Source organism: Rhinopithecus roxellana, chromosome 16 (assembly GCF_007565055.1).
Source record: "Rhinopithecus roxellana isolate Shanxi Qingling chromosome 16, ASM756505v1, whole genome shotgun sequence".
Taxonomy (NCBI): Eukaryota; Metazoa; Chordata; class Mammalia; order Primates; family Cercopithecidae; genus Rhinopithecus; species Rhinopithecus roxellana.
Window position 1 is genome coordinate 4757745 of NC_044564.1, and position 13362 is coordinate 4771106.

General features: G+C 42.0%; 2 protein-coding genes across 2 annotated transcripts in view; one reads left to right on the forward strand and one right to left on the reverse strand.

Annotated features, from left to right (window-relative positions):
• The window catches only part of LOC104676241 (astrotactin-2), an 809378-nt gene that overhangs the window by 775205 nt on the left and 20811 nt on the right, over positions 1–13362 (forward strand). The window contains exon 16 of the mRNA XM_030920120.1: positions 486–751. Within this exon, the coding sequence (XP_030775980.1) occupies positions 486–751 (266 nt within the window). The remainder of the gene's footprint in view (positions 1–485; positions 752–13362) is intronic.
• On the reverse strand, positions 6322–6709 carry LOC115893943 (60S ribosomal protein L39). Its single transcript, XM_030919644.1, has one exon. It carries the CDS (start codon positions 6667–6669, stop codon positions 6514–6516), a length of 156 nt encoding a protein of 51 aa, XP_030775504.1. The 5' UTR covers positions 6670–6709; the 3' UTR covers positions 6322–6513.

A 13362-nucleotide genomic window follows, 5' to 3' on the forward strand; every position in this document is an offset into this window, starting at 1 on the left:
TGGCACAATCTCAGCTCACTGCAACCTCTGCTTCCTGGGTTCAAGTGATTCTCCTGCCTCAGCCTCCCAAGTAGTTGAGATTATAGGTACATACCCCCATACTCAGCTTGTATTTTTAGTAGATATGGGGTTTAGCAATGTTGGCCAGGTTGGTCTTAAACTCTTGACCTCAGGTGGTCCACCTGCCTCGGCCTCCCAAAGTGCTGGGATTGCTGTGCCTGGCCCCAACTTTACATATGGGAAAAATGAGGGCCAGACAAGGCGAGTAGATATTTAATGTAAGTGGTAGGACAATACACCATTCTGGCCTTTGAACCCTCATTCTGGCAGTCTTTCCAAGGCATCATGAATAAATCACTCTGTCATCTTTTTACCTCTTCAATGGATACCAGCTTCTTAGCATCTGTATTTTGTGAGTTCAAGAGTCTGGCCTTTTGAGTAATCCTGAGTTTACCTTTCCCTTTTCCTGTTTTGTGCCTCTCCAGAGACCACAGAGCTGGGCAGCAAGAAGGAGCTCAAGTCCATGCCCTTCATCACCTACCTCTCAGGTTTACTAACAGCCCAGATGCTGTCAGATGACCAGCTCATTTCAGGTGTGGAGATTCGCTGTGAAGAGAAGGGCCGCTGTCCATCTACCTGTCACCTTTGCCGCCGGCCAGGCAAGGAGCAGCTGAGCCCCACACCAGTGCTGCTGGAAATCAACCATGTGGTGCCACTTTATACCCTCATCCAAGACAACGGCACAAAGGAGGTAAGCTTCCCTGGCCCAGCCACTCAGTCAGACTTGACCAGCCCTCCTGCCTCCTGCCCTTGTGGACCCTTTGTCCAGGGGGATTGTCATCATGATCATCATCATATCATCATCATGGTGATTACCAACATTTATTGATTCCTTACCATGTTCTAAGTACTTACATAGTTTGACAATACTAGTTGTTATAAACAATAAACCCTTAAATCTCAGTGGCTTAATATAATCAAGGTTTTTGTTTGTTTGTGCAGCATCCCAAATAGATGTTTTTGATTGATGGGTGGCTTTATGAGAAGTAGTGCAGGCTGGGTGTAGTGGTTCATGCCTGTAATCCCAACATTTTGGGAGGCCAATGTGGGTGGATCACTTGAGGTCAGGAGTTTGAGAGCAGCCTGGCCAACATGGTGAAACCCCATCTCTACTAAAAACACAAAAATTCACCAGGTGTGGTGGCAGGCATCTGTAATCCCAGCTACTTTGGGAGGCTGAGGCAGGAGAATTGCTTGAACCTGGGAAGCGGAGGTTGCAGTGAGCTGAGATCGCACCATTGCACTCTAGCCTGGGTAACGGATTGAGACTTGGTCTCAAAAAAAAAAAAAAAAAAGTAGTGCAGGGGCTCAACCTGTTCCTTGTGTGCTGCATTGACCTGATGCTTCCACAATTGCTGTGGAAGGAGAAAGAACAGGGAGGGTTGCACATCATAGGTTTAAATAGGCCAAGCCTGAAAGTGGCACGTGTCATTTTACCTCTCGTCCATTCCATTGATTAGAACTCAGCCATCATCCATACCTGTCTGAAATGAAGACAGGGAAATGGATTTTAGCTGTGTGCCTAGGAAAAGATAACAGGTTTGGTGAAAACCTAGCAGTGTCTACCTCAGTACAATACTTACGTTATCTCATTTACTCTGCCCTCCAGATCTGTGATTTACTTACATATATTCATTCGATTCATATGAAATTTCTGACATTTGGCCATTTTTTACTTATAAAGTGGCAATTTCATATGGTTCATTTTAATGTCATACCCACTTTACAGCTGAGGAAACCTCAAAGATATTAAGTGATTTACTCAAAGTTAGTCTGCTCCAGAGTTTATATACTTAGCCTTGAAATTATTGCTCCTCTTTTCTCTCTGGTTCTCTCACTTTTAATTATAGAATGGCAGGGCTTGAGGGGACCATATGAATTATTGGTTCACTGGTTTGCAAACTTATCTTTATGGAACACTTTTTCCAAATGCAATCTTTCTTGAAACTCAATCCATAAAATCAGGAATAGTGATGCCACTAGTTCAATGAGGCAGAGGAAGGTAGATAAAGTATCTCCCATTTGATCCCCACTCCTCCCTCTACAACAGCTCCTAGACAGCCCTGGGGCTCCAGTGGTAGACCAGTGACTAAGTTGAGTGGAACTCTATGAATCCTGTGCCCCTCCCACAGCATCCTTCTTGGCTAAGTGCTGGAGGGTGTTAAGTGCTCATACAGAGGAAAGACAAGTTGTGGGAGTAAGGAGGTAGGGAAAGTGTCAGGTAGAGGACCTAAGGAAGAAAAGAACATTGTTTGTACAAAGACCAAAAGAAGTGTTCCATGACTAAGACCAAGGACAGAGGGAGAAACAAAATGAGTCCTGAGCATTTCCATAATATCATAAGCCAGATTGTAGAATTTCGACCCTATCCTGCGGGCTATGAGGTGATGATGATGCATGATTATTGGCAGGAGGCTGTTGGGATTAGATTGTGTGGCAGAAGGAGGCCTCTGTAAAAAACCCAAATTCCCATCCATGGGACAGCAGTGAAATAAAGCGTAGGATATATATTCGATAGAATATACTACAAAAACCAAAATGAATGAGCTGTAGTGATACCTGTCAATATGAAATGAATGAACATATTATTAACTGAAGAAAGTAAGTCCCCCATTTTTTTTTTTTTTTGGAGACAGAGTTTTGCTCTTGTTGCCCAGGCTGGAGTGCAATGACGCAATCTCGGCTCACTGCATACCTCCACCTCCTGGGTTCAAGTGATTCTCCTGCCTCAGCCTCCCGAGTAGCCGGGATTACAGGTACCTGCCACCATGCCTAGCTAATTTTTTGTGTTTTTAGTAGAGATGGAGTTTCACCATGTTGGTCAGGCTGATCTTGAACTCCTAACCTCAGGTAATCCACCCACCTCGGCCTCCCAAAATGCTGGGATTACAGGTGTGAGCCACCATGCCTGGCCCCAAACATTTTATATGGCACAACACCCTTTCCTCCCTTCTTTAAGTTAAAGCACACCTACACTTCAAATATACTACCTTTTAGGAATAAATACGGATGCAATAAATGTGATTTAAAAAGGGAAACAAGGAAGTGATGAACATAAGAGTCAGGATGATGGTTATCTTGAGTCAGGAAAAGTAAGGTAATAGCATGAGGAAGCATATGTTACATGCAAGTAGTCAAGTTCCTAGCTGGTGGTTTTTTGTTTGTTTGTTTGAGACTGAGTCTCGCCCTATCGCCCAGGCTGGAGTGCAGTGGCGCGATCTCGGCTCACTGCAACCTCCGCCTCCTGGGTTTGAACAATTCTCCTGTCTCAACCTCCTGAGTAGCTGGGATTACAAGCGCCCACCACCACGCCTGACTAATTTTTGTATTTTTAATAGAGACAAGGTTTCACCATGTTGTCCAAGCTGATCTCGAACTTCTGACCTGAAGCAATCCACCTGCCTCAGACTCCCAAAGTGCTGGAATTACAGGTGTAAGCCACTGCGCCCAGCCCCTAGCTGGTGTTGTTGGTGGTAGATTTGTGGGAGTTCACTAAAGTTTAAAAAGTTTATTAAAACTAACTAGGTAACTGAACAAATAAATAAAACCTACCCATGCATGGCTCAACAATGAGCTTCAGTCCTAAACTGAACATTGCAAATAATTTAATTCTGTGCATCAGAGGTCCCCAAACTAACACCAACAATAAAATACATATGTGTATGTCTCCACATGTCCAACTGCAGGATCAGAATAGACTGCGAGAATGTAAGAGTAGAATCAAGGAGATCCATGAAGAGGCTGTTGCAGATTCCAGTAAATAATAAGAACAGGGCCAGGGGTAGTGGTTCATGCCTATAATTCTAGCACTTTGGGAGCCTGAGGTGAGAGGATAGCTTGAGTCTGGTGGGTTCAAGACCAGCCTGGACAATATAGGGAGACCCCCATTTATTAAAAAAAAAAAAAAAAAAATTAGAATAGAAAATTAGCAGGCCGGGTGCGGTGGCTCACGCCTGTAATCTTAGCACTTTGGGAGGCCAAGACAGGCTGATCATGTTTCAGGACCAGCCTGGTCAACATGGTGAAACCCCATCTCTACTAAAAATACAAAAATTAGTTGGGTGTGGTGGCATGCACCTATAATCCCAGCTACTCAGGAGGCTGAGGCAGGAGAATAGCTTGAATCCAGGAGGCAGAGGTTCCAGTGAGCCGAGATTGCACCATTGCACTCCAGCGTGGGCGACAGAGTGAGACTCTGTCTCAAAAAAAAATAAAATAAAAATAAAGTAGCCTGGTGTGGTTGTGCACACCTGTCATCCCATCCACTCTGGAGACTGAGGTGGGAGGATCGCTTGAGCGCATCAAGCACTCAAGGAGAAGGTCAAAGCTTCAGTGAGCTATGATTGTGCCGCTGCACTTCAGCCTGGGCAACCGAATGAGACAGTCTCCAAAACACAAATAAATAAAAATGCCTAGTGGCTTGACTAGTGTTGTATCAGTGAGGATGTAGCTGTGTGTGACTGGCTGTCTGGGACTTGGTGAATGAGCCTATGAATATCCCTGTTTACTGCTCTGTGAACTCGCCCCAGTGACGGCCTTTCTGGGCCACACTGTCTTATCTGCAATGTGACACACTACAAGCCAAGCCATGGGACTTTTGCAATGTGTTCTTGGCACATGCATAACAATAGATAGGCTGGTGGTGCCTTTCCTGTTTGTGCAGGAGCCAGATTCCCCTATGTCTGGATTCCATGCCAGGTTCTCTCAGTATCATTGAAATATTCAATTTACTGGAAATCCAGTGAGGTCTTTCTGAGGCCAATTAGTGGTGTGTGATCAGAGAATCCCAAGAGTGTGAAAGTGGTCACTAGATGTCACTGTTCTCCTTGCAGGAGACCTGTGGAGCTGGAAGTGCTGATCATTCATTCGTTAAGTATCTTTGTGCCTCCACTGTATGCTAAGACTGCGTTATACCCTGAAGAGTGAACAGTATGACAAGTGGATATGGTCTTTATGGAGTTCACAGACTTATGGAGAAGACATTATTAATGAAACAATCACATGAATAAATAGAGTTAAGACTGTACAGAGTACTAGGCTGGTGGGTTGCAAGCGTGTATCAAGGGGCCTTGTGCAGAGAAGGCTTTCCTGAGGAAGTGACATATAAAGTGAGCTTTTGGGGGCCAAGTGCATAAAATGAATGTGGAAGTCTGGGGTTTCAGAAAGGAAGAGGAGAATGAGAACATTGCTGGTAGAATGCCCAACTTCTGCAAAGACCTGAAGAATGAGCAAATGTGCCCCATTTCAGAAATAGAATGAAAACCAGTGTAGCTGGAGCTGAGACTGGGAGAAAACTCCATGGACAATGCTGAAGAGAAGTCAGGCAGAACTGCACAACATCTGGTGAGAAGCTTAGCCCCAGGGCAGTGGGGAAGCCAGGATAAGTTAGAACAGATGGACAGGCATGGGCACTGTCCACTCACTTCCACTCTCTTTTCCTCTTAGTGATCCTTGCAAAGAAAGGTTAGAGCTGAAAGACTGTAGGTGGCTTCCTCCAAGCCTCCAGTTTCTTCTCTCCCTTACCAAACACAAATGAAAGGCCTGTTTCAAGTGTCATGGCAGCCTAAGGGATGGAGTGCCTTAGGCATTTCCAAGGGAGCCAGGTTGCAGTGGGAATGAGTGGGATAGGCCCACTGCAGGTCTGGAAATGATCCTGGAGGAAGGGAATATGGCCACAAAACAAATCTGGTGGGAAGAAAAAGCAGCTACTCTCATTTTGTTTATCATTTGTTTCTCCAACTCTGCCTCAAACTCCCATCACCCTTCCTCCCATCACTTTTCCATCTTTCTAACATCTCTACAGGCCACATGGATACAAGAGAACACTAAAGAGCCCTGACCTATAGTTGAGGGGCCTGGGCTTTCACACTGAGTCATAGCAAGTTCTTTTCCCTTTCTGGGACTTTCTTTTCCTACTTCCAAAAACAAAATACAAACAAACAAAAAACAACAACAACAAAAAGATAAGTTGAGTCCATTTCTTTCTGAGTTTCCTACAAGACACTCTATTTACATGGAAGCAGATAGTACAGGTTCTTTGCTCCACCACCTTGTGTTGGGATCTTTCCTCAATTCCCATTCACGGTGTGATGCTGAATGGTATCTTCATACCTTAGTTTCCACATTTGTAAAATGTGGTCTCACAATCCCTACTTCATGGGAATCAAAAGAGATAATGAATGCATAATGTCCAGGAAGAAATCACTTAACAGACTAATGTTATCTATGATAGTGATAAAAATAATGTTTATTTAAAATGGCTTTTTTTTTTTTTTGAAATGAAAGGCCTCACATATTTATTACTGAACCCAGCCAACCAACGCATTCATAATAGATTCAGAGAGGAAAATACGTCGAACTCTCCAGAGAGTGGTGACATTTTCAGTTTGATATGGTAATGTGATCGTGACCTTCAGACAGCACAAATATATGTGCCATCTCATGTGCAATTCCTTATAGCCCCAGCTTGGTTCTTCTCCAATGTCTCCTTTTGGAGTTGTACCTTATTTTATTTCCAGTTTTCATCCGAATCCACTGGGGAATGGGACGATTTTGCTTTTGTTTCTTGGCCAGGAATCGCTTAATCCTGAAAGTCTTGTGAGAAGACATGGCGAGAAGTAGAGGCAAGAACACACCACGATGGCAGAGAAAGGAAAAGAGGCGGCTCTTTTCTTTTTCTATGTTTCCTTTGGTAACTCCTCTTCTAGGTAGTACTTGAAAACTTTGCTGGTGCCTAAAGTGCTGGGGACATGACATTTTAGAAGAGGATTCATATTTTGTATGGGAGAGGCCATTGGCTAACCCAAAAGGGCACTTTACAAATGGAGGGATCTCAGGGGCATTTTCTCATTTTATAAACATTGCTGGAACTCATACTGTGTTGACAATGAATATCATAGCTCATTCTAATGCAGAGTGGAAGTTCTTCTGTATGAGAACCCCTGACCCCTGGAGTAGAAGCTCTGAGTAAAATCCTGAACCCCATTTTATGGCACAGTTAGGTCCTAACAGGGAGAGAATATGACACGCCTGAGGTTTGTGGAGTATTTTTGTCCTCTGATTCTGGACCAAGGTATTCTCGATGGCCTTGGGGACTGTTGGACACTAGCTCCTTGGGTAGTTGGGGTCTCCTTAGGTACACTCCAGTGAATGCATGGGAAAATATGATGCCTTCTGCCGAAGCTGGAAACGAGCCCTTGATTATACTTTGTGCTGTTGTTTTGAATAAGAGAAGGAGAAAAAAAACTCTTTATGATGGAGAATTTGATTAATGCATAAATCTCCTCCCTCCACCTGTGAAATGGCTCTTACACGGCCCAAAGCCACAGAGGTTGGCTCAGCACAACTGGTGCTTAAATGTACAAGACTTCGTGCGGTTGTTAACTTAGCTTCTGGGTGAAAGAGAGTCTTCCAAGTGGAGGAGGCAGAGGAGTGGCATAGCGAAGAGCCAGACAGAGTTGGATTTGAATCCCTTCTCTGCCATTTACTGTCTATGTGACCTGACTTTTACTCATTTGTAAAGTAGACAATCTAGTGTTTATCCCTTTTCATCTCAGGGTTGGGAGTTTTCTTTGGGAAAACAGAGACACTAGGAATCTAACTAGGCTCTGTCTTTGATTATTATATGACATTGGACATGCTTCTACTGTCTAGGTCTCCTTTTCTTTATCTGTATGATGAGAAAAGCAGGCTAACTTCATCCAAGGTCCCCTCTGGCACTTTGATAATGTCAGCTCTAACTTCTACCCAGAATATAAAGCAAATCTTTTGAGGTTGGAAGAGGCATCCTGTGACCCAAAATTTATTTCCCATTCAGAGACAATGCCAATTTTACTCCTTAAATTTAATACTGGAAGGAGAAAGATATATATATCTTGCACTCCATCCCAGTGGCACACAATGACGTAGCATTTATGAGCAGATAGGGCTATTAAAATCATATCCTGTTTATTTTACAAATCAACCTCTTTATTTTACAGATAGTAAAACTAAGAACAGAGCTGAGGACTGATGTTTTTTCAGATCACATAGCCAAGGCTGAATTTGAAGTAAGACGTGACTTCAACCCTTGGAAATATCCTTTATTTTTCCAAGGCTCAGTTTTCTCATCTGGGAAATGGGTGGTAGAAACTTTCCCCACAGATGTCTGTAGAAAAATTAAGAGACTTCTAGCATTTTGAAGGATGTAAAATACTCTGTAGATCTGAGTGGTTCTTTCTAGCCCTCGGGTTTTCTGACTTCCAATCCTGTGAGCATTTTCTGTTCATGCTGGCTTGGGAAGAGTCATGTGTAATTCTGGTCTTGTGGTTGTCTGACCTTCCAGCAGAACCTTTCTCTCTGCCAGAAAAGCTTGTTTGTTTCATTTCCACTTTTTGGCTCAAACTGAGAAGAGAATTCCAAATAACTACTCTTTGAAGAGAAATTAACAGCCAAGTCTCACCTCCTCCCCCAGTTATTACCAATACCCACCATCACTACAACCATGACCACTACCATCATCACTATGCTACAGCACTAGTATCACTACCAGCATCACCCTCACTCTAGCCCCGTTACTGCGATTATCTTGCATTGGTTGCCTACTGTGTGCCAGATGCTGTGTTAGAAAATGTGCTATAGAGAGGAACGAGACACAGACTATGCCTTCAAGGAGCACACAGTCTAGTGACAAGAACACATATGCTACTATAATTACTTACATATGCTACACAAATGCATGATTTATTTTTGAATAGTGCAATAGACATTCCAACAGTGTTAGAATAGAGAAAGAAACTCTGAGAGGGAGAATCTGGAAACAATTCTTGAAGAAGGGAAGGTGGATATGGGCACATAGTAGAACTGCAAAGCAAGTGTTTTGATGATGATGAAGACAATAATATCCACCAGATACATATATATGTACTATGTGCCAAAAGCTGTGCTAAGGACTTTACATGCTTTATCTAATTTAATCATCCAACAACTTATGAGGGAAGTACAATTATTATCCTTATCTAACGGATAAGGAGATGGAACCCCAGAGAAGCTTGAACCCAGGTCTGTAAGATTTCAAAGCTAGGCTCGACCAGAGTTGGAAAACTGTCGCCCATGGGCCACATCCAGCCTGCTTCCTATTTTTATAAATCAAGTCTATGAAACATAGCCACATATATTGATTTACATATCATCTATAACTGCTTTCCTGCTGCAACACCAGAGTTAAGTAGTAGCTAAAGAAAATAGTATGAGGTGCAAAGCTCAAAGTGTTTACTTTCTAGTCCTTTACAGGAAAAGGTTTGCCAAACCCCGGTCTAGACTAAGCAATATTGGAAAACCAGGGGACAGAAAAATGTGTTAATACTATGTGCCGAGCATGTAGAATAGAAGAATAGAAGAGTAAAACTTGACAATTATCGAGTGCCAACTATGTGCCTGGCATTTTAAAAAGTGCTTCATGTGTATTAATATATGTTCTCTTACTCTGTCCCCCTACAACATATTTGAAGTATTCACTATTATGCTTACTTTACAAATTAAAAAGCAAAACCTGAGACTTCAGAGAGGTAAATAATTTACCTGAGATAACATACCTAGTGAGTTGTGGGGTGAGAATTCAAACCCAGGATGTCTGAGTCCAAAACTTTTGTGTTCAGTCAGCCATTCTTGCAACAGGCCTGAAAGCTTAGGTAGAAATAAAACTGGAAAAGGGATAGGCAGAAGGCTGCATTGTGGGCAACTTTGAATGCCATGTTGTAAAATTTAGGTGCTGTGCAAACCATATGGCGTCTTTCAAGATTGTAGGTCAAGGGAGAGATATAACTAGATTGGAGTCGTAGAGTAGCAACTGTAGTAACATTAGAAGATGAATCGCAGGGACCAGGACCAATTTTATGGCAAGGGTTGTTAACTTGGCATTTGGGGATCCTTGACTTTATAGGATCTTTGGATGTTCAACCCTAGAAAGGTTTTGCAGAATTATACATTACTTGTATTTTTCTCCTGGAGAATAGATCCATATTTTGACTCAAATGTTGTAGAATACCAAACTAAGATGGTTAATGTCAGTTAGATGGGGGGTATATGTATGAGATGGCTGAAGAGTGAGAATTCCATTTACATCATTTGAACAAGTATTGACTAAGGGGCTCCTATTGGCCAGACACTGTTCTGGGCACTTGGGATACCTCAAGGAGCAAAGCAGGCATTATAGCCTCACAGTCTAGGAAATGAATTTCTACTGGAGTGTGTGTGAGAGAGCCATGAAATAAGCAATCAGCACAGTAAATAATATAGTACATTAAAAAGTATAGAAAAAAGGTAGAGCAGAATAAGGGAGGTCAAGAGTGCTTAGTGAGTGTGGAGTTTTGGATCTCAGAGTGTCTCAGTGGATCAAAATCACTTAAGGTGAGAATGGGGGAAGTGTTTGTTTAAAATGGAGTTTCCTGGTCCCTTCCTGCTGATTCTGTGTTTTTTTTTTTTTTTTTTTTTTTTTTTTTTTTGTGGGTTGGGAGTCTTCATTTTCCCAACCTCCCCAGGTAATTGTGGTACAAAATGAGCTTGAGAACCACTGCCCAAAACCTGGTTCATATGTCATTTTCAGTTTGAAATTCCTTCAGGGAATTCCTTGTTTAGGGATTAAGAAAGTCAAGTACTTCCTATAATCTAGCTTAAACCTTCTCTGCTATTGTGGGTCACTTCCTTTCTATCTTAGTGCATTCTGAGAAGGAGGTGAACCAGCCAAGAATCAGACTGTCAGGCAATCCTTGGCAACAGGGAAGATCAAAGAAAAGAGGGAGAAATAATCCACATATTACTCAACACACTCATGGTCAATTACGAAAGAGGAACTTAATACTTGGCTTGCCTACCTGCAAAACTGGAAAACATAGCTCTTTCATGGGACCTGAAGACTACCAGATTCAATAATAAATGTGAGATATACAGTTTTAGCAAATGCAAACATTTTGCATGTCAGAGAAGAGATTTTTTTTTTTCCCATGGGACATTGAATTAGTTATTACATGCAATAAAAAAAGAGAATGGCAGAAAAGCTTTCCCTTGTCCTTTTAGTAATAACAAACATTTACCGAGCACTTCCATGGTGCCAGGAGCTTAGCTAAAGCACTTTATGTACTTGGCTCACTGAACCCGCTCATCAACTCCACATGGTGGGTGCTATTATTATCCGTTTTTCCCTAGCGTGAAAACTGAGGCGTGGAGAAGCTAAATCACTTGTTTCAAGGTCTTACAAATAGGAACTTGTAGAACCAGGATTTGACCTGGGCACCTGAGCTGCTTCTCACTTTCCTTTCTACTAGCTACTCTTCTTCAACTTTTAAATAAAAGTTAAAGTCTAATGCGTACTAAAGGCAATGTCCTGTCTCTTCATTTCTTAACTTAATGGCCAAAACTTTTGAAAAAGCAGGCATCTTTGTCTACATTGATTCACTTCGATTCATTCTAGGGTTGGCTCCTACCATACAATAAAAGTACGGTAACTTCTCATTTGTAACCCTTGCAGACCACTCTACTACATTTGCCATGAATTGCCTTCCCTTTCTTCTGACAGTATTTTCTATTTCCATTTTTGAAATCCTGAAACCAAGGAATCATCTTTGATAACTCTCTTTCCTTTCCACTTGCACCCATTCCCCACAAAATACAACCCATTCCAAGTCCTGTAGATTTATCTCCTTAAGAATTTCTCTAATACATTCACTTTTTCCCAAACTGATCCAAATCTTGCCTTTACTATTTCAGTAGTCTCTTGTCTAATAACAACCCCTGCCTCTTTTAATCAATCCACTTCTTTGCAGCCAGAGTGATATTTTCAAAACTAAAACCTGCTCACATCACTTTCCTGATTAAAACCATTTATCGACCTCCAGTTGCTCTTGAGATAAAAACCAAAGTCCTTGTCATGGTGCACAGGGGCTGCTTGGGCGGAAACCTTCTAATTTCTTAAAACTCATCTTGTCTTCTTACTTCTCTTGCTTTCTGTGCTCTAGCCATAGTAATCTTCTTCTAGTTTTTGCTAACACTGTGGTCTGTCCTGCCAAAGAGACTTTGCACATGCTATTCCCTGCAGTTGGAATGTACTTCTCCCCTTTTCTTCTTTCCACTGAGTGAACTGTTACTCATTTATCAGATTGCCAAGGTTTCCAAATTTGATAAGATCCTCCTTGTTTATTTGTTCACTTACTTTCTTGGGTCTCTTTGTCTTTCTTCCATAGCAGTTATCACACTTTCTAATTATATACTTTTACTTTTTGAAACTGATTGATGCCTGTGTTTCTTCCTCTTCCAAATTGTATTATTTCATTTTATGGTCGTAATAGAGTTTATGAGGAAGAAACAGCAGATAAACTCAGAAATGGAAGGGATTACAGAAGCATCCAATCCAACCCTAGTCTATTTCTTAATTCCTTTCTTTCGCACCTTGCAACAAGTTGTGGAGACTGTTTTTGAGCATTCCCAGTTTTCAAATGGCTTGCTCAGTGACACCTAAGCATTTGGTTTCCCTCACTGAGAGAAAATCCTTTTTTATATTGAGTCAAAATATTTTCCTATACATTAGGGGGTAAACTTCATGAAACCAGGTACTACACCAACTTTTAGTGAACCTTATACTCACAGCTTATAGTAAACTGCCTGATGCATAGTAGAAATTCAATAAATACACTTAAAATGAAAATACATGATTGAATGAATGAGTGAAAAAAGGTCACCAGCTTGCATTGGCATCCTTTCACATACACTGGCTCCTTTCAATAGAAGCATGAAGGTAGCACTGTTTATCTTCATTTTATAGATAAGGAAACTGAGACTCGGAGAGTGTAGTCAGCCATTATCGAAAGCCCCATAAGACTAGCAAATATAAGAGCCAGGGCTGGAATCCTTTTTCCAGCTGTCCAATGTCTACTTATTTATCACACCACCATCATTTATCTGAGGGTGTCATCAAAGACTGCCCCAGCCACGGCAGTGCTGGGCTTCCAGGAAGAGGGATCTGCAGGCTCCATCCCTCTTGGAGCTTAACCCTGTTCACAGGGAGCTCTTCTTGGGTCGTTAGGCAACTTCAGTCAACAGTGATGCTAAGGGCCTGGAGAGAATTCACAAACAACTCAACTCTCTCTCTCTTTCTATTTCTTCCTAATCTAAGAAGAAAAAAAAAGTCATTCCAGATGTGTCTCACAATTCACCAGGCATATGCAGTTGAAAGCAGCATGAGTTTGTATCATTACACAGATGGTCAGTCTGTGCAGTGCCTTCTCTGGGCGACAGACTTACATCATGCCTAGCATCTCTGAGCAAAAGGAT